Below are 22,032 nucleotides of genomic sequence, written 5' to 3'. Positions count from 1 at the left end.
TTAGTTTTTTGAGGTCTGAAAAACATATGGACTAAAACCCATAAAAAAAAAAGATAAATAAAAAGGAGGACAAATATTTTGTTGTGGCACTGTGCACCAGGGACCACATGGTGGCAGCCTAACACAATGTTTGTGCACCGATTGGTGTCCCATGATTTGTGTCCAATCTCCGTTACGCATAGGGAATACAGCACGTTGGCATTTCAGACACATTCACAGCCTTTGTGCTTCATTGAGTGATTCCCTGGGACCTGCCAGGACAGAAAGAGGGACTTGAGCAGGAGGATGGGGAGGCCCAGGGAGAACAGAGCCGTGCTGTGTCCACTGGGCCTTCTTAATGAGCTTGTTAGTCATCGGTGTTGGAGCGCTTCGTTACGAGCCCCAGGGCTCATTAGCAGCTAGCTGAACACGGAGCTTTGCGGTAGCGTTGCTGACATCGAGCTGGCATAACTTCCTCTTTTGACCTCAAACGCTGTGTGCGCCTTACATCTTCTGGTTCTGGTTTTCTTTGCCTCTCTCTATATTTGCGTGCTATTGCTGAGTGGAAAAAATATATGTACTATTGCTATGACCCTTGCTCAGATATAGAGGCAGTAGTGTTCTCTAGGCACAAAACTGGAGAAATGCATGCCATTGCAAAGGAAAGTAAATGGCCTCTCTTGATTTCAGTGTGTTTTGGTGTCTGAAATGTTTTGGAGCCTATTGGACACTGGTTTATGAGCCCAGTACTCCAATGAATTGTGTTAGTCTCTTTTTATCACATATGCTTTAGAGAGTCAAAATTGCACTACTGTCTAACAGACTGGGATTCAACCAGTTCATTGATTAGTCTTCCAGCACTGTGGCCCAACAGCCCGGGAACAAACTCTCTCAGCCTGTTATCACAGCCCATCGTTTCAGACGCCCTGAAATGAGTGACATGGACCATTTTGTTTGCCAATTGGTGTGGTAATGAATTCACCCCTGCTTAAGCTTAATTACTGTATAATAAGGTGAGTGTATTGTAATTAGGATGCTTCATTCAAATACAACCCCCTCTCAGTCCCCCATCACCGTCCCCCCTCTCCGTCCCCCCTCTCCGTCCCCCATCACCGTCCCCCATCACCGTCCCCCATCACCGTCCCCCCTCTCCGTCCCCCCTCTCCGTCCCCCATCACCGCCCCCCCTCTCTGTCGTCACCTGACCTCGTCCTCCAGGTCATCAAGCTGTACACTCTGCCGGTTTCAATCACACAATTTAAATGAAATGGATGCCGTGGTTTTTAGCCTGTTTTTTGTTTAGTGACCGATCGATTCAGGACCTTCCTTTCTGCCTCTTTCAGTGGGACTGTATTAAGTGGATTCTCAGTTTTACGTCATATGTTTTTCTGTTCAGGTTTTAAATACAATTGTGGTTTTATTGAATCTTTAAAGCATTGATTAATTGATTATTAGGTTTTAGTCCTCCAGATTTGTTTGTTAAATTGAGAAGGCAGTTTTATGTTATCTGGTTTTGCATTACAGATACAGACATCCTAGCATCTGTGATAAGCGCCTGTTTTGGTTGCTAAATATGTGTGTGGTGTGTGGGTGGTGTGTGTGTGGTGTGTGTGTGGTGTGTGGGTGGTGTGTGTGTGGTGTGTGGGTGGTGTGTGTGTGGTGTGTGTGTGGTGTGTGGGTGGTGTGTGGGTGGTGTGTGGGTGGTGTGTGGGTGGTGTGTGGGTGGTGTGTGGGTGGTGTGTGGGTGGTGTGTGGGTGCTTGTCTCTGTAGATCATCAGCACGCCACAGAGAGTTTCTCACACCGGGAATATCCTGATAGGCAGCCCACTGATACACGCCCCTACCATGGTGACACAGGGACGCACGCAGGACGCCAGCGACTGGACCCCAGGGTGAGCTGCCACACACACTCACTGTGAGCACGTAGGAGGCCCATTGGGGGCCCATTGTCGCGCGCCCCCCCGCTGCTCTGTTAGCCCAAGCCCAAGTTATACACCGTTATATGTTGTTGTCTCTGTTGCTGCTTCATGGAGACCTTTTGATTGGTTCCCTGAACGTTGACAGGATAAATGTAAAGGAGGATTGCCTGGGTTTATTTTTTTAGCTAATATCCCCCTTTTTTTTGGTCAATATTCACAGGGCCAAGAAACGAACACATGATTACATTGACTCCTATATTTCTGACCGGTGAGTTGATTTGACTTCTCTGACCGCATGAATTGTTGATAGCCACGCCAGGCAGAAGCGTCGACGGTACAGTTTCTCTGTCTCTGTTGCAGGGATGGGCTGTGCTCGAGTGACTCTTCAGCCAGGTAACTGACATGTTCAGAAACGCGTCGATGGAGGTGATGTGTCCGTTAGCTACATCTTGATTTGTGTGATGGAGAACGACCAATATATTGTTAGCAAATTAGCTACGATGACTAACCTACCTCTTTTAATATACAATTTGAAACAAAATTCCGGAAATGTTTCCATCCATCCATCCATCTTCTACCGCTTATCCGGGGCCGGGTCGCGGGGGCAGCAGTCTAAGCAGGGATGCCCAGACTTCCCTCTCCCCAGACACTTCCTCTAGCTCTTCCGGGGGGACACCGAGGCGTTCCCAGGCCAGCCGGGAGACATAGTCCCTCCAGCGTGTCCTAGGTCTTCCCCGGGGTCTCCTCCCGGTGGGATGGGACCGGAACACCTTCCCAGGAAGGCGTTCCGGAGGCATCCGAAAAAGATGCCCAAGCCACCTCAGCTGACCCCTCTCGATGTGGAGGAGCAACGGCTCTACTCTGAGCTCCTCCCGGGTGACCGAGCTTCTCACCCTATCTCTAAGGGATCGCCCAGCCACCCTGCGGAGAAAACTCATTTCGGCCGCCTGTATCCGGGATCTTGTCCTTTCGGTCATGACCCAAAGCTCATGACCATAGGTGAGAGTAGGAACGTAGATTGACTGGTAAATCGAGAGCTTCGCCTTGCGGCTCAGCTCTTTCTTCACCACGACAGACCGATACATCGACTGCATTACTGCAGAAGCTGCACCGATCCGTCTGTCAATCTCCCGTTCCATCCTTCCCTCACTCGTGAACAAGACCCCTAGATACTTAAACTCCTCCACTTGAGGCAGGCACTCTCCACCAACCTGAAGTGGGCAAGCCACCCTTTTCCGACTGAGGACCATGGCCTCGGATTTGGAGGTACTGATTTTCATCCCCACCGCTTCACACTCGGCTGCAAACCGTCCCAGTGCATGCTGAAGGTCCTGGTTAGAAGGGGCCAACACGACAACATCATCTGCAAAGAGCAGAGACGAAATCGTGTGGTCCCCAAACCTGACACCCTCCGGCCCCTGGCTGCGCCTAGAAATTCTGTCCATAAAAATTACAAACAGAACCGGTGACAAAGGGCAGCCCTGCCGGAGTCCAACATGCACTGGGAACAAGTCTGACTTACTGCCGGCAATGCGGACCAAGCTCCTGCTTCGGTTGTATAGGGACCTGACAGCCCTTAGCAAAGGACCCAGGACCCCATATTCCCCAAGCACCCTCCACAAGATGCTGCGAGGGACACAGTCGAATGCCTTCTCCAAATCCACAAAACACATGTGGATTGGTTGGGCAAACTCCCATGAACCCTCCAACACCCCGTAGAGGGTATAGAGCTGGTCCAGTGTTCCACGGCCCGGACGAAAACCACACTGTTCCTCCTGAATCCGAGGTTCTACTATCGGCCGTATTCTCCTCTCCAGAACCCTGGCATAGACTTTCCCGGGGAGGCTGAGAAGTGTGATCCCCCTATAGTTGGAACACACCCTCCGGTCCCCCTTCTTAAAAAGAGGGACCACCACCCCGGTCTGCCATCCCAGAGGCACTGTCCCCGACCGCCACGCGATGTTGCACAGGCGTGTCAACCAAGACAGCCCCACAACATCCAGAGACTTGAGGTACTCAGGGCGGATCTCATCCACCCCCGGTGCCTTGCCACCGAGGAGTTTCTTGACCACCTCTGTGACTTCAGCCCGGGTGATGGACGAGTCCACCACTGAGCCCTCATCCTCTGCTTCCTCAATGGAAGACATGTCAGCGGGATTGAGGAGATCCTCGAAGTACTCCTTCCACCGCCCGACGACATCCTCACTTGAGGTCAACAGCTGCCCACCTCTACTGTAAACAGCGTTGGTAGGGCACTGTTTCCCTCTCCTGAGGCGCCGGATGGTTTGCCAGAATCTCTTCGAGGCCAGCCGATAGTCCTTCTCCATGGCCTCACCGAACTCCTCCCAGGCCCGAGTTTTTGCCTCCACAACCACCCGGGCTGCAGCCCGCTTGGCCTGTCGGTACCCGTCAGCTGCCTCAGGAGTCCCACAAGCCAACCAGGCCTGATAGGACTCCTTCTTCAGCTTGACGGCATCCCTTACTTCCGGTGTCCACCACCGGGTTCGGGGATTGCCGCCTCGACAGGCACCGGAGACCTTACGGCCACAGCTCCGAGCGGCCGCTTCGACAATGGCGGTGGAGAACATGGTCCACTCGGACTCAATATCTCCAACCTCCCTCGGGATCCAGTCGAAGCTCTGCCGGAGGTGGGAGTTAAAGATCTCTCTGACAGGAGACTCGGCCAGACGTTCCCAGCAGACCCTTACAGTACGCTTGGGCCTGCCGAGTCTGTCCAGCTTCCTCCCCCACCATCGGATCCAACTCACCACCAGGTGGTGATCAGTTGACAGCTCCGCCCCTCTCTTCACCCGAGTGTCCAAGACATACGGCCGCAGGTCAGATGAGACGACAACAAAGTCGATCATCGACCTGCGGCCTAGGGTGTCCTGGTGCCACGTGCACTGATGGACACCCTTATGCTTGAACATGGTGTTCGTTATGGACAAACTGTGACTAGCACAGAAGTCCAATAACTGAACACCACTCGGGTTCAGATCAGGGGGGCCGTTCCTCCCAATCACGCCCCTCCAGGTGTCACTGTCGTTGCCCACGTGGGCGTTGAAGTCCCCCAGTAGAACAATAGAGTCCCCAGTCGGAGCACTTTCCAGCACCCCTCCCAGAGACTCCAAGAAGGTCGGGTACTCTGCACTGCGGTTCGGCCCGTAGGCACAAACAACAGTGAGAGACCTATCCCCGACCCGTAGGCGCAGGGAAACGACCCTCTCGTTCACCGGGGTAAACTCCAACACATGGCGGCAGAGCTGGGGAGCTATGAGCAAACCCACACCAGCCCGCCGCCTCTCACCATGGGCAACTCCAGAGTGGTGAAGAGTCCATCCTCTCTCAAGGAGTGTGGTTCCAGAGCCCAAGCCGTGCGTAGAGGTGATCCCGACTACCTCTAATCGGAACCTCTCAACCTCACGCACTAACTCAGGCTCCTTCCCCGCCAGCGAGGTGACATTCCACGTCCCTAGAGAAATGTTTCCAATCTACCCAAAACTATCTGTCTGCATGAGACTGGCAAACTTGAACCGACTACTTTAGGAGTATATTATTCAAAAGGTGTAGTGTGTACAGTACTTGAGATGTTTACGAAGGTATGCTTTGTCATGATGCATGGATGTGTTTTAGACAAGGTGACTCATACCGTCTACTTACTGTTTTGGCCATCTGGCACACATTATACATACTAGCAAAACATGGATTTTAATATTGGTTACAATCATTTTGCAATGAATCACTGCGTTGGTTTCCCCCACCCCATCCCTAGTTGATAGTTTGGTGTTCACTCTTCCACACGCACCACCTCCTCCACACACGCACCTCCTCCTCCACACACGCACCTCCTCCTCCACACACGCACCTCCTCCTCCACACACGCACCTCCTCCACCCACCCGGTCCGCCTCCTAAGAAATCAGACCACTGCTGACTCACTACAGCAGGACACCTCCCTCTTTCCCTCCATCTGTCTCTCACTCCCTTTGCCCTTCCCCCCGTCGCTCCTCTTCACTCTGTCTGTCAACTCCTCTCCATAACATTTGTCCTCTCTCATTCTCAACATGCCTGACCAGAACACCTTGTTTCACTTATTGTCTCTTTCTCCACCTCTTTCCTCCACCCAGTCTCTCTCCACCTCTTTCCTCCACCCAGTGTCTCTCTCTCTCTCCACCTCTTTCCTCCACACAGTCTGTCTTTCTCTCGCTCCATATTTGCATTTTCTCCTTGTATGTCTTTGAAGGCACAGTGAATGGCAGGACAAGTTAGTCAGAACTGCAGTGGATTTGTAGGCGTAGCCATTCTGGCTACTGTTCTTCACATGCGCGGGGACTGCGCGCGTGCGCATACGTATGTACACGTGTAGTGCGTGTGTTATTTCATGGTTAGTATTGTCTGTGGCCTAGGGTTTCCAGTAGGAAACCATTAAGAAACCATGAAGATTCAAATTGATCGTGTGATGATTCACATGCATTGGGATCGTAATCCATTAGGGTGTTCATCTACGCCACCAGCAGCATAAATCAACCCAATGCAATTTTTTTAATCATTGTTATACTGATATTGGTATTGATGTTTCCAGCACAGGGATTGAGAGAATAGCGTTAAAACGCAGAACTGTAATGTATGTATTCATGCATTCCTGGACAGTGTGGCTGGCTACTGTTTCATGGAGCGGCTTTCGGTTTATTTTACCTGCCAGAACCCTGCAATTACTGGCTTAAGGAAACCTCAGGGTGGGTCCTTGAGCAGCGTTTGAAAGATTCTGGACACTGAAAACTTAAAGGTCTATGAGTCTTTTCCTTCTGCTGGCCACGATCTCTGCATTGAATGAATCAACACATAGTTAGACCGATGACACCAAGCCTCTTTTCATCTGTCACCTTTAAATGGCCCACACGTGCTCCCTCCTTTTCACTGCGCCACTTACTGTTTTCTTTATCAGCCATGTTGCAGTAACTGTTGTGTTTGGATGTGGTTATTATTCTTCAGTTTCCGCCGTGAGAAAATTTAATTGCAAATGCCTTTGAGGGTGGTATGGTGTAAAAAGGTACAACTTGGCAGAATTGTAAGGAGCATCGGCATACACCACCCCAAGCGCTCCCGTGCCAGTTGTCCATATGGTGGCGCTGTAACAAGCGATGTACTACAGCAATTCATAAAAGCTAACGCCCCCAAACCCATATGATGTGGAGTCGTGAAAATTCTTAGATGGGTCCGCCTCCACACAAGGAAATACATTTGCCTTAAGAACCTATAAGGTCTGTCATAATGGATTTTCCGCCATTTAGAATTCTCTTCATAACACCTAAACTGCTGTTCCTCTGGGACGGAATGACCGATCTGCAGGCCGATCTGCACATATGTCTTGGTATGTAGCATCTATGGACAAGGTTCTGTCAATACAACCTCAAAAAACCTGGCCGCCATGGACCACGTAACTTTCCTGTGTGCGGGGTCTAACATATTGCACACTTTCTCGGGTATATAAGTTTAGCTAAACTCAATGTTTTATCGGGAGCAGACCAACAGGAGTAGTGTTTTGTGAAAAAGACATTTTAACTTCTTTTTTTTTTGCGAAAGTGGGTTAAGGTATAGAGAATGAGCTATATGTGAAGAAATGTCTAATTTGCACAGTGGATTCACTGCTGAAACCCAGAAACCTCGCGGTGCACAAGGAGTAGTCTCCCTGCTGTGCCTGGTCCTCTGAGGATCAGTACGTCTTTATGAACCTCTGTTCTCCATTTCTCCCTTCTGCCCATCTCTGCATGTCTCCCGCTCCTCGCTTACAAGCACCAGGTGAGAGGAGCTCTTGTCGGTGCACACCCTGGCCCCCAACCCCCCCACCCCCATGAGGCGCTCGGCAGCATATATGTGTTGGCTCGGCGCTGCTCAGTGAAAGGTCAACCCCCCCCCCCCCCACTGATCCACCCTGTAGAGACACGGACTGCCTCTGCAGCGTCGGCCGGGCAGAGGAGCGCCTGCTCTGTTGCTAAGGAAGAAAAATGTGTCTGCGTGCATGGCCGTGTCGGTTCCGCTTCCCCGCTGCCGTGACTGGTCACACACTCCCAGCGTCGGGGCACATTCCCCAGACCTCCTCCAACATCTTCCTTGTATTCTCTCTCACAGCTCTCCCTCGATCTCCCTATCTCTCTCTCTCGATCTCTCGTTATTCCCAAATCCCACTAGTTGCAGTATCTGGGGGTCCGGAACGAATGTGCCCTGACATCAGTATCCGTAAGCCTCCACCGCGCTACCCGTTGCCATCCTCCTACCCTCACCTTCTGCCACCTCCGACCTCGTACAGGGCACGCGCTCGTCCCCTCCGTTCCTCTCCTCCCTGCGGAGTTCTCCGTTTCTGGGAGCGGAGTTCTGTGGCGGAGGCATGTGCCTGTTGTGCCGTGGCGGTGGGGGGTTTGTGAATGGACACATGATTGCTCACCCATTTGGCCGTGTGCGTGCGCCTGTCCCTGCACGTCTCTGTCCTGTCAACATGTATCTCCTCTCCTCGTTTCTCGTTTTCCGTTTTTCCTCTCTCGCACGAACACATGCACTCATGCACATGCACATTCTGCCTCTTTCCCTTTGGCGTGTGTGACATCATTTTCAACATCATAGTTCGTTTAGCCAATTGTACGTTGGCACTTGCGTTGCTGCACACTGTTTTGTTTTCTGCCACGATCTAACAACCCTCGTGATGGTTACGTAATCCATTGCTCACCTGAACACACACACACGCACACACAATGTCTATAAAACTCAAAATTGCATCAGTGGATTCTCAGTTTCCTTTTCTTTCTCTCGCTCTCCGTCCTTTGCTCTGATGTGCTATTTTTTGCTGCTTCTCCTCTCCACCCCCACCCCTGGTGTCCCTGGGTGTCTAGATTACAGACAAGCCCCTGAATGAGCGTGCGATTTTCGTAGCCGTGCGTCACGTGTAAATGGTCTAATTAATTTGTTTCCTCTCTCCTATTTCCTGTGTAACGCACTCACCCATATCAGACTCTCCTGTAATTATAGTGCTTCATCCGTATTATGGAGGCGTCACTCGTAATGAAATGTGAGAATCCACCATCCCCCACTGCTCCCTTCCCCCCAGGGGGTAGCCCTATGGTGGGCTAAAGGAACCATGTTACACTGGAGCAGTTGTGAGAGGAAGGACATGCAAATGCCTGAGAACATGTGTGGCAGCGTGACGTGACAATTTTACCACAGGGCAGACCGGCAAGGCAGACCAGCATGGCAGACTCTGCTCAGTTGGTCAGAACTTTTTAATCTAGTAGGCATGGTGCTTTTGATTGTTGACATTGAGGTTGGTTCGTCCTTGCCGTAATTACTATATTTTAGATTTTGCTTATTATAATTTTTTGACATTATAATATTTGTTTTTGTTTTTAAAGCAGTGCAATGGTTTTAGGCCTTCTGTGACTGTGTGGACAGAAACAAAATGTTAGGTATTGTTACAGTCCAAATCAAACATTTATTTTCTTTCACTTATCTACACAAAATATGACGTCATGTTGGGGGGGGGAAACTAAATCATCTAACTGCCGATATTAAGTGTTGCTTAGTAACCCCATTGCTATGATACATTTCAGTAAGTTGTGGTGCCGACTCTAAACCCTTCAGAAGTAACATGACTGAATTGAGTCCACCTGTGTGAAATTGAAGTGGCACATGATTTCAGATGAAATGCACCTGTTTTTTTTAGAAGGTCGCAAAACTGTCTGAGAGCGTATCCAAACCTTCACAACCTGAAGGGTGGACTCTATTCAAATGCCAGATTTTAAACATCTACCAGAGCTAGGATAAATCCTTTATATTTATCCTTGTATTTATATTAGTTAATAGAATACAAAACCACCACAGTTCTGCCAAGGGCAAGGGGGTCTGTAAAAGGACAAGCCACCAAGAGGCCAGTAGTAACATTGTGCAGAGAATGCAAATGCTGAAAATCCATCATCAAGTTCTGTTTGTTTTTTGCCATACATCATATAACAGACAAAAATAATGTTATCGGATCCAATGAGACCTAAATTAAATCTTTGGCCTAAAAGAAAAACACTGTGTGATTCAAAGCCAACACTGCTCCGCATGGTGTGTCATGGTGCTGGCAGCATCATGTTGTGGGAATGCTTTTCATCAGAAAGAACTGGGAATTGAAGGGAAGTTAGATGGAGCCAAATATGGGAGTGCACCTTTCTGAAAGTCAGTCCAAAATACACAGCCAAAGCTACACTGGAGTTGTTTTAAAACAAGGGATGAAATACAGTGGATATAAAAATTCTACACACCCCTGTTAAAATGCCAGGTTTTTGTGAGGTAAAAGAGTGAGACAAAGATAAATCATGTCAGAACTTTTCCCACTTTTAATGTGACCTACAATTCAATTGAAAAACAAACTGAAATATTCAAGGGGGAAAAATGAAAAATAAAACCTTACAATAACCTGGTTGCATAAGTGTGCACCCTCTCTTATAACTGGGGATGTGGCTGTGTTCAGAATTAACCAATCACATTCAAACACATGTTAAATTGAAGTCAATACACACCTGCCATCATTTAAAGTGACTCTGATTAATCACAAAGTTCAGCCGTTCTAGTAAGATTTTCCTGACATTTTCTTAGTTGCTTCTCAGAGCAAAAGCCATGGTCCGCAGAGAGCTTCCAAAGCATCAGAGGGATCTAATTGTTGAAAGATATCAGTCAGGAGAAGGGTACAAAATAATTTCCAAAGTATTAGATATACCATGGAACACAGTGAAGACAGTAATCATCAAGTGGAGAAAATATGGCACAACAGAGACATTACCAAGAACTGGACCTCCCTCCAAAACTGATGAAAACATGAGAAGAAAACTGTTTAGGGAGGCTTCCAAGAGGCCTACAGCAACATTAAAGGTACTGCAGGAATTTCTGGCAAGTACTGGCTATGTGCTACATGTGCCATCAATCTCCCGTATTCTTCATATGAATCGGCTATGGGGTAGGGTGGCAAGGCGGAAGCCTTTTCTTTCAAAGAAAAACATCCAAGCCTGGCTGAAGTTTACAAAAACAAACATCAAGTCTCCCAAAGGTACCTGGGAAAATGTGTTATGGTCTGATGAAACCAAGGTTGAACTTTCTGGCCATCCAAAAGGTATGTTTGCCGCAAAAACAACAATGCACATCACCCAAAGAACACCATACCCACAGTGAAGCATGGTGGTGGCAGCATCATGCTTTGGGGTTGTTTTTCTTCAGCTGGAACTGGGGCCTTAGTCAGGGTGGAGGGAATTATGAACAGTTCCAAATACCAGGCAATTTTGGCACAAAACCTTCAGGCGTCTGTTAGAAAGCTGAAGATGAAGTTCACCTTTCAGCACGACAACGACCCAAAGCACACATCCAAATTCACAAAAGCATGGCTTCACCAGACGAATATTAACGTTTTGGAATGGCCCAGCCAGAGCCCAGACCTGAATCCATATTTGAACATCTGTGGGGTGACCTGAAGAGGGCTGTGCACAGGAGATGTCTTTGCAATCTGGCAGATTTGAAGCACTTTTGCAAAGAATAGTGGGCAAATATTGCCATGTCAAGATGTGCCATGCTAATAGACTCCTACCCAAAAAGACTGAGTGCTGTAATAAAATCAAAAGGTGTTTCAACAAAGTATTAGTTTAAGGGTGTGCACACTTATGCAACCAGGTTATTGTGAGTTTTTTTTGTTTTATTTTTCCCCCTCAAAGATTTCAGATTTTCTATTGAATTGTTCACGTTATAGGTCACATTAAAGGTGGAAAAGGTTCTGACATGATTTATCTTTCTCATTCCTTTACATCACAAGTACCTGCCATTTTAGCAGGGGTATGTAGACTTTTTAAATCCAATGTTTATTAAAAATCTATTAGATGCAAGATAGAATAGCAGCGTTTATAAAGTTGCTTTTATAACTGAAAACGAATGCACAATTTCTAGTTAAAGCTGTAAAAAAAGAAAAACCGTAAAAGACCCTACACACGTGTCGTGATAATTGACAAGGTAGTGTGGAGATGTGGGCATGTGTACCTTTTCTAACAGCCCTGGATTGTGACTTTCTGGTCATTAATGTGTCTGCTTCTTCTTTGTCAATCCCTCTAACACAGCAAGCGGCAGAAAAAGGTTGATAAGAATGGGAAGGGCCTGAGGCATTTCTCCATGAAGGTGTGTGAGAAGGTGCAGAAGAAAGGCACCACATCTTACAACGAGGTGGCAGACGAACTGGTGGCCGAGTTCACCCACTCCGGCAATGCCATGGCCACCGAGTCGGTAAGTTAGTAAAAACCATGAAGTCAGCTCAATTCACAGTCTTACAGCAGCATGTTCAGTCGTCGCATGCTCAACGGCCAGCTGTGCTGCTTTTGAGAGTCAGACGATAGCAGAAATCGCATTTACATTAAAGTCAATTAGAAATAACAGAAAACAGACTAAAACAGGGAGGGGCTACCTAGATTGTATTAATTAAATCCCACCATGGCAAACTGTAATGAATATTTGGCAACAAACAAAAGGACGTCATCAAAACATGAGCATTTCTGGATGGACTAGTTCTAGTTAGGTGTTTTCTTTTTCCATTGTTAGCTTGTGTATGGTTCCTCTTGAATACACTCCTGGGGTGCTCATTTTGTTTTTGTAGTCCATCATCATAATGCCAACCCTGGTGTGGCTGCCTGTGTTCCTCACCCTGCCATCGAAACAGGCCTGCGCTTGAGCCAGTTCCTCTAATGTTCCCTGTTTTGCTGAACTTATGCTCAAACCAATCTAGAGAGCAGCCTAGTGGGAAACAATGTCCAATTTGTAGTTAGTCTTGCTGAATGTGAGGTCTTTTTTTGTAGACTGTTGGAGACAGACAGTTAACCATTGACAGATCTGAGCTAGGAGCGACTTTAGAATGTGTTCTTCTAAAAGCAGATCCCTTGCATCACAGTGTGTTTACTAAAGTTAGTCTGTTTTAATCGGGGGGGGGGGGGGGGGGGGAGAGCCAGTCTCTAGTGGATACTTTCCGTTATTAATTATGACAGGCCCTGAAAATAGCTTGGCCCCAGATCTAATCTGCTTACGTCCTGTGGAATTTTTAAAAGTATCATTAATTAAGAAAAGATTTACCATGAGGGCCAGGCTACCAGTCACAGCACACCACCGGAAGGGCTAGTGGGCAGCTCTGTCCAGGGCTTCACGCGCCGTGGGACAGTTACTAATGAGCTGACCCTTGACCCCTGTGATTCAAGGCTAGAATGATTCTCTTCTCGGCTGCTCTCTCCTCACTTACTCTTCACCTTTTCTTTGCTTTCTGTTTTCCATGTTTCTTGTTGTCTTTCCTCTTCTCCTTTTCTTGGCTTTCTGTTTTCTGTGTTTCTTGTTGACTCTCCTCTCCTTTTCTTTGCTTTCTGTGTTCTGTTTTCCGTGTTTCTTGTTGTCTCCTTGCTCTGCGTTTTCTGGTTCTCTCCCTGTCCTACACAGCAGGGATATGACCAGAAAAACATCCGCAGGCGTGTGTACGACGCCCTCAACGTGCTCATGGCAATGAACATTATCTCAAAGGAGAAGAAAGAGATCCGCTGGATCGGATTGCCCACCAACTCAGCCCAGGAGTGTCAAAACCTTGAGGTGATCTCTCTCTTTCTCACTCACATATTAAACCAGCAGAGCTGTGTCTGGGAGCTGGAGGTGAACCTTGACATCCACTCCTCAAGGGGACTCCATCAAGCTGTCGCCTCTCTCTCTTGAAATGGGCAGACTGAGAGAGAAAATGGGAGGGGGGGGGGGCGGTTAAGAGCAGAGCATTTTAGCATGCCACTCACATACTGGCTGACAATGAAAAGTTATTGTCTTGCTTTGGTCGGGTGAAGAGTGATTGTTATTTTCTGAGTGGGGGTTGAATCACATTAAGGGTGGAGTGGGGGTGGAGTGGGGGTGGAGAAGAGGCACCACTAACCATCTATATCAGTTTCCAGACCCCAATGACCACAGGCCCATATTGGATTATTTGTTTTATTAGACCAGGTGTATGTTAAAAAGCTATCCTTTTTCAAATGCTAACGAACTGTTTTCCCAATCAGGATGAGAAACAGAAGCGTCTGGAGAGGATCAGACAAAAGAGAGCTCAGCTTGAAGAACTCATAGTACAGGTACAGAGCATGACCAGAAGAGAAATGACTCATGTTAAATAGGCATCACATTCCCGTGAGAGATTGAAGCAAGACTTCAGTCTTTTCTCCCACATGTGCAATTAAGCATTTTTATACAAGCCATCTGCTCCAAAGTCAGACTTCTTCTAACTTTATTCTTCTAACTCAAGAATAAAGAGGTTTTCCTACCCAAACTACAGAATGACACATTCTGTTCCTGTACAGCATAATCCGTCCATAGAAAAGGTTTGACAGACATCCTTGGTTTTGGTTTAGTTCTCTCTGCACTATTTTTAGTTTTTTAATGTACATTATGTAATAAATAATCTAAGGTTTTCGATTGTATGTAATTTGTATGTAATTAGCAACAAAGTAAGTCTGCCCCATTACATTGTGGCATTTCAGTCACGGTACCATTATTAGCATTGCTGGCGCATCATGTTCAAATCATCTGTAATAACCCATATCATGCTTGAATGCCGCTAATTTGATCCTTTTCACAACCGTCCCGTGATTCCTACCAGAAAGGGATGTAAGTGACTTTGTTCACAATCAGTTCCAGGTACATGTCAGAGAGCTGGCCCCACGTGGGACTCGGGTGTTTTGTCTCTGACACAGTTGTCTTATGGCAGTGCAATAGATTGCACTGATGGCTCCCTGAACATGCTTGACGTAATGACACCATCTGTTGTGAGCCACTGGCGCACCAACGCGGGGATCTTCGTTTAAATCATGGTACTGATGGAATGACACGTCTGTGTGGATATGTGCACGTCAATCACCACAGGGCTTGAACTGTTCACAACCGGTTGATGAAAAACGGCCCGTTACTCAAGCTGAATTCAGTGTTGCGAAATGTTTCTCTGAACATTGTTTTCCGTCTCGCCTTGAACAGCAAATCGCCTTCAAGAACCTGGTGCAGAGAAACAAAGCCAGTGAGGCTTCGTCCCAGGCTCCGCCCCCGCCTGGTTCTGTCATCCAGCTCCCCTTCATCATCCTCAACACAGATGTTCACACTGTCATCGACTGCTCCATCTCCAGCGACAAGTGGGTAACCTCAGCGTCTTCACGGTCACGGCTATTACAAGCAGAACTCCTGTGCGCTACTGCGACGATGTCTGTTGAATCCAGATTCAGACCAGATCTGAATTAATTTGCCTCGTAACAAACAGGTTTTGAGTGCACAGCGAAATGCATATCTACGGGCCATTGTCCCTGAAATTCAAATAATAATAATAAGTTGAATTTATATAGCGCTTTTCTTAGACTCAGAGTCGCTTCATGTAAGTGTAAGTGAGTAAAATAAGTGAGTAAAATAGAAATTAATGAATGGTCTTACCACATAAACCACTAAAATAAATCAAGAATAATTTCATTTTCAAGTTTTACCAAGTGGACCATGTGAATTTCGGTCCAGATGTAAAACATGATCATGTTTTGGTAACGGAGACAAAGCACTTGGCTAGTGAGTTGGTTACCGCAAGTTCTAATATTTCACAATGGCCTGTAATCACTAGTAATTACTGCTCAACTAAAAGAAATTGCTGGACTGTTGTTGTTTTGTTGCTTTTTGAACGTCTCTGAGATTGTATTTGCTTATCAATGTGAGTAGTTCTCTACTTTTGATAATTTACATAAACACTTTTTTAAGCAATGTTACATTTAAATCCGAACCAGACAATTATGAAAAGAAATCAAAGCGAGCCATCTACAACACGAAATGCAGTGTGTGTCTTCCATAAGCTAGTTCTCTACTCTAGTAACTGCATTTTATCACAATGAACAAGTCCTAATGATTGACCTCCAGCCTGTTCAACCCGAAATCAGTGCAGTTATGGGCTCAGTGTATTGTGAGGTGCCCAAAGACATGCCCAGGACACACAGGGGAAAGGGTTTGTGGCAGACTGATGAATAGGCACTTTTTTTTGTCTAGAGGTTCTACTAGCTCTCTTTTTCAACGAAGGACAACTTTGTGCTCTACAAGATTTTCGATGTGTTAGGGTGGGGATGTGGAAACTCTTCGCTGAAAATACAGCAGATTCAAGATCACAAAGTTTTACTATTAATGAGCAAATGTCTTTATGGGTGGGTATAACAATGACTACCATGTAAAGCAATTTCTTACCACTGATCCTCTGTAGGTGTGAATACCTCTTCAACTTCGACAACACCTTTGAGATCCATGATGACGTAGAGATTCTGAAGCGCATGGGCATGTCCCTGGGCCTGGAGAGTGGAAAGTGCACCGCAGACAACCTAGTCTTGGCCAAGTCTCTCGTCCCCAGGTCTCTGGAGACCTACCTCACAGGTGACTCTTTAAAAATGGCGTTCATTTAAGAGCATTTCTTTATTTCTGTGTGCGTGTGCGTGTGCGTGTGTGTGTGTGTGTGTGTGTGTGAGAACAGGCCATATCTGTCATTTCAATCAGTCCTTGTCTCTCCTGCAGGCATGGCCAAAGGAACTAGTCAGACAAGGTAGATTGCCTCATTATTAAACTGTGAATTGAACACAATCCACTACCACACATGGACACTACACTACAGAGCACAGCCCCAGTAGCACCCATTCCCATTTGACTGCACTACCTTTGACCAGGGCTGTAGGGCTCAGTTCAACAGTACTGCATTAAGTAGAAACATGGTGCCATTTGTGATGTCACCGGGGACAGAGTCTGTATTTCAGTGGCAGAGAAATCTCCAGGACATATTCAGCTCCGCTGACACAGGAATTATAGAAATTACAATGACACTGTCGCGCTTGATTTTTTTCTTTTTTTTAAATATTTGGTTCATCGTGTGACAACAGAAGTGACTGACCAGTAGCGTGGGTTGTTGTGGGCAGCTCTTTCTCAGGTGATTTGGACTCGGCCTCTTTGAATGGAAGGCGGAGCTACAGCCACGGTAGCACCGTCCTGCCCGAGTCTCAAGGCCAAACGCCCAGTTCCTTTAACGAGGAAGAGTACGACGATGATGAGGACGGACCTTCTTCCCCGGAGTGAGCGACTGATGTCCTCGGTCAGCCAGATGTCTGTGATGCACCAGAACACATCGTCTTTCTCTGTAATGAGATTCCCCTCTCCCACTCGGGGGGGGGGTGACAGATATACAGGAAATAAGCTGCCAGTTATTCAGGTTCATGATACGACGTTTTAGAAGCGTTTATCGATGTCTCTGTCTTAATCTCTCTAGTTCATTTTATAAATGTTTTCAAGACAGCTGCCCCTGGATTTCCTGCTGCAGTTCAAAGGTTGCACATTCTATTCTGCTGGGAGAGACTGTAGCTTTGTTATCTCAGATGATTGTTTTGTTGTTGGTTGAATACAATGTTTTGTAGTCATTTTCTACATGACTTAAGGGCTAGAAGCAGTCCGGCTTTTCATCCCAACGCTCAAACTGCCTTGACACACCGCAGGACTCCTTTCTCTGGATTATTAAAGAGTTCTTCCTATTTATTTCCTTGTTACACTGAAACATGTCTAATGTATGTGGGTAGTGTGTCCTGATGTATGCTAGTGATTTTGCTTTCTGTTGCTCCTTTGACAGGACGTATGTCAGATCAATGGGATCCCACCCGATCCTCTTCTGAGTTTTGTCTGTTTAGATTCATAGAAAGGGATTTCTAGGCTTCTTTGAAAAAAAATAAAAAAAACATTCTGTAAAAAAAAAAATATATATATTATATATATAGTTTTTAATTGTACTTATGTTAATCCTTTATTTTCTATAAAACGCAGTTTGATGCAACTGTGAAAATGCCAACAGCATCCTTTAGCCCAGTTGTTAGTCCTACCTTGTCTAGGAGCAAGAGTACATTGAGTGAATGTAGTTTTCTTGTGTGAACTCTTATTAACAGGTCAATCATCAATGCCTTTTTTTTGTTTTGTTTTTTTCTAATCCCTGAGGTATCCCTCATGTACTGACCCGAGACGCCGGCTGTGTTTAGTGAGCGAAATAGTGGGGGAATGCTCAGACGGAAACATGTTGTGCAAAACAGATCCACCTCACTGGACATTGAACACAAGCACGTCTGCTCCCTTTCTGGCTTTTCTTATCTGCCATGTTCAGTGCGTTGCACCCTCCTGAGCGTGCACCCCAAGGTGTCACGGCGACCCTTGAGCCGTGCATTCAGTGGACATTCCCCTTGGATGGGTACGTGTACGCTCTTTAAGAGGGTTCTGCTATGTGGATATAACAGTCTGTGAGTATGCATAAATAAACAATACTTTTGGTTAACCCGAATTTGCAATGAATTTTTTTTTTTTCCATCACGTGTTTTTTTTTCTCCCATGGAAGCCACACCCTCCGGTCAGTTGGCATACTATCTTAGGAAATGTCTGGGCCTCTATCATAAAATTAGTTATTTAACAACATGTGTTTCTATTGTTATCATGATCAGATGCCTGTACATTTGCCAAAGCATTGGGTTCCCATGTGTATACATCGTTCCAGAAGTTTAGGACATCTTGCACCCGGCCCAGCGTCACCATGTTTGGCCAGTGAAGAAAGGGGTTTGGGTCTTTCGTGTGACAGTGGCATCCATACTGAAAACCGGTTTTAAACATGCATGTGTGCACCACTTCAATCTCAGTATCTCCCTTTGAGGGGAAAACTGTATTGAGTCTGGTCAAATCATTGGTTTACCATTTGTAGCAGTGCGTATTAAAGGAAAGACCTAGAAAGAAAATTGCTTAAAAACAATGTACCTAACATATATAATGTGGAAGGAATAGTTGATGAGGGTTATCATTTCATAGTACCCCAATTCTAACCGCTTCTTGTATTTTTAATGTTGGATGTTTAGTTATTCTCATATTTTAAAAACATCTCAAAAATATCCCCCCAAAAAATGTAGATGTCATGATGATTGCCTTCACTTCAGTGCTTGTTTTCTCACTGGAACAGAAATGTAGTGAAGTGTAGAATTTTTAACAACCCAGAAATGACAGGGAATTACGTTGCTGTTCTGCCATTGGTTGTTGGGGGGAAACAATCAGCCAATTGAAGAACAAAGGAGGTTGCTGTTTTTCAATTTGCCAACATACCAGGGTTCATTTCTGGTGGGTAAATGTCGTGAAACACTACCAATCCACTATAACTACAGAGATATTAGAGACCGTTTCTGATGTTACAATAAAAAATCCTACATGTAAAACCTTTAATGTAGAAGTGTTCAGAAACATTCCGTTTTAACAAGTTACTCCACAATTACACTGCATGATTTACTTTTACTGGGCACCAGAAAATTAATAAACAAAATGGTGGGTGTGTGCACAAAAAGTGCCACCACTTCTAAACGGTTCACCTAAAAAGGTTGAAAAAAATGGGGTTTATATTTGGGTTTATGTTTCATATTCGGAGTACACTCGTCAATATCTCACTCACAAAGTCTTACAAAGACGACAGTGATATATATATATATATACACTGCTCAAAAACATTTTGGGAACACGTAAACATCACAGTATAACACCAAGTCAATTAAACATCATGGGATATCAATCTGTCCAGTGAGGAAGCAAAAGCGATTGTGAATCGATTTCGAAGTGTCTTGGTGCAAATGAAAGTGACAACAGGTGCACTGGAGAGGCAACAGCAAGACAACCCCCAAAAAGGGAATGGTCTTGCAAGTGGTGGCCACAGACAATTGCTCTCTCCTTATCCTTCCTGGCTGATTCTTCTATAGTTTTGTGTTTTGCTCATGTCCTTGTCTCTACTAATAACATGAGGCGGTACCTGCTGCCCACTCAGGTTGGACAGGTAGTACAGCTAGCCCAGGCTTGATCATCCATACGTGCCATTGCAAGGTTTGCTGTGTCCCAGTACAGTCTCAAGAGCACGGAGGAGATACCAGGAGACAGGCTGTTACAAGAGGTGAGCCGTAGAAAGGCATTAACCTAACAGCAGGACCGCTATCTGCTCCTTTGTGCAAGGAGGAACAGGAGAAGCACTGCCAGAGCCCTACAAAATGACCTCCAGCGAGCTTCTGGTGTGCATGAGGGTGGCATGAGGGCTCGACATCCTCTAGTCTGGAGACGCCGTGGTGAACATTATGCTGCCTGCAACATCAGCCAGCAAGACTGCTTTGGCGGTGGGTCAGTGATGGTCTGGGAGGCATATCCTTGGAGGGTTGCACAGACCTCCACATGCTAGCCAATAGTACCCTGACTGCTGTTAGGTACCGGGATGAAATCCTCAGACCCAATCATCAGACCTTATGCTGGTGCAGTGGGTCCTGGGTTCCTCATGTTGCAGGACAATGCCTGGCCTCATGTGGCCAGAGTGTGTAGGCAGTTCCTGGTTGTGGTTGCCACTGAATGGCCCTCACGTTCCCCAGTCCTGAATCCAATTGAGGACGTCTGGGATGTTATGAATTGGTGCATCCGACACCGCCAAGTAGTGCAACGGACTGTCCAGGAGCTTGCTGAAGGCCTGATCCAGGTCTGGGTGGAGATCCCCCAGATAGCCCCTGGATAGTAAGCTATTAAAGAAATGTTCATCTGAATGTTGTAATAATAATTTATTTTGTAATATACACTGATCAGCTATAACATTATGACCAATGACAGGTGAAGTGGATAACACTGATAGTCTCGTTATTATGACACCTGTCAGTGGGTGGGATATATTAGGCAGCAAGCGAACATTCTGTCCTCAAAATTGATGTGTTAGAAGCAGGAGTAATGGGCAAGTGTAAGGATCTGAGGGAATTTAGATGATTGGGTCAGAGCATCTCCAAAACTGCAGCCCTTATGGGGTGTTCCCGGTCTGCAGTGGTCAGTACCTATCAAAAGTGGTCCAAGGAAGGAAAAGCGGTGGACCGGAGACAGGGTCATGGTCGGCAAAGGCTCACTGATGCATGTCGGGAGTGAAGATTGGCCCGTGTGGCCCGATCCAACAGATGAGCTACTGTAGCTCAAACTGTTGAAAAATTAATGCTGGCATTGATAGAAAGGTGTCAGAATACATAATGCATCACAGTTTGTTGCGTATGAGGCTGCGTAGCCACAGACCAGTCAGGGTGCCCATGCTGACCCCTGTCCACTACCGAAAGCGCCTGGAATGGGTGTGTGATTATCAGAACTGGACCACGGGGCAATGGAAGAAGGTGGCCTGGTCTGATGTAACATGTTTTCTTTTACATCACGTGGATGGCTGGTTGTGCGTGCGTCGCTTACCTAAATGGCACCAGAATGCACTATGGGAAGAAGGCAAGCTGGCAGAGGCAGTGTGATGCTTTGGGCAATGTTCTGCTGGGAAACCCTGGGTCCTGCCATTCACATGGATGTTACTTTGACATGTATCACCTACTTGAGCATTGTTGCAGACCATGTGCACCCTTTCATGGCAACGGCAGACGATGACCCTTGACAGGTTCATCCGCATGATGAAAAAGATGACCCTTGACAGAAAATATGCCTAAACTGGACATGCCCCTACTCTTTTTAGAACCAGGTGGGGTCAGTCCCTTCTGCTTATCACCCCCTACAGAGAGAAGGGTACCCCCATAGTGCATCTACCACAAAACGTTTCTGGTTGGGGCAGGGCAAGCAGATTGATTCTCTGCCTCGATTCTACATAAGGTGACCAGACATCCCGTTTATCCCCACGACAGTGTCCCGACTCAGTAAGTCGGGACACCTGAAAACGGACTGAAATTGGAGACTGTCGTGGGGATAAACGGGATGTCTGGTCACCTTATGTAGAATGTTTTTTTCTCCCCAATCTTCACTTGGTCGGGTTTTTTGATCGGTCCGACCTATTGTCCATTCGAATGTGACAGGTTATCATGATTTGCCACCACTGTCAGTCTTACAGTTCCTTCTTTTACATAGTCTAACCATTATCCAATCACATTTTAGTTCTCACAAGCCGCGAAGCCCAAACACCTTTGCTCGAAAAACGTGGGTTGGGGGGGGGGGGGGCTGTCCCGCATTCCACCCTATTGAATCTGGTCACACTAATTCTACAGGATAGGAGTGTAAGTGAA

General features: G+C 46.5%; 1 protein-coding gene across 1 annotated transcript in view; it reads left to right on the top strand.

Moving 5' to 3' along the window:
• tfdp2 (transcription factor Dp-2) overlaps window positions 1-22,032 on the top strand; it is a 71,121-nt gene that overhangs the window by 18,253 nt on the left and 30,836 nt on the right. The window contains exons 5-14 of the mRNA XM_010898508.3: window positions 1,750-1,871; window positions 2,119-2,166; window positions 2,259-2,291; window positions 12,025-12,187; window positions 13,379-13,525; window positions 13,978-14,046; window positions 14,942-15,093; window positions 16,188-16,354; window positions 16,493-16,520; window positions 16,888-17,040. Of these exons, the coding sequence (XP_010896810.2) occupies window positions 1,750-1,871; window positions 2,119-2,166; window positions 2,259-2,291; window positions 12,025-12,187; window positions 13,379-13,525; window positions 13,978-14,046; window positions 14,942-15,093; window positions 16,188-16,354; window positions 16,493-16,520; window positions 16,888-17,040 (1,082 nt within the window). The remainder of the gene's footprint in view (window positions 1-1,749; window positions 1,872-2,118; window positions 2,167-2,258; window positions 2,292-12,024; window positions 12,188-13,378; window positions 13,526-13,977; window positions 14,047-14,941; window positions 15,094-16,187; window positions 16,355-16,492; window positions 16,521-16,887; window positions 17,041-22,032) is intronic.

This window comes from Esox lucius, chromosome 1, assembly GCF_011004845.1.
Source record: "Esox lucius isolate fEsoLuc1 chromosome 1, fEsoLuc1.pri, whole genome shotgun sequence".
Classification (NCBI taxonomy): domain Eukaryota; kingdom Metazoa; phylum Chordata; class Actinopteri; order Esociformes; family Esocidae; genus Esox; species Esox lucius.
This window is presented reverse-complemented; position numbering and strand designations above follow the sequence as displayed.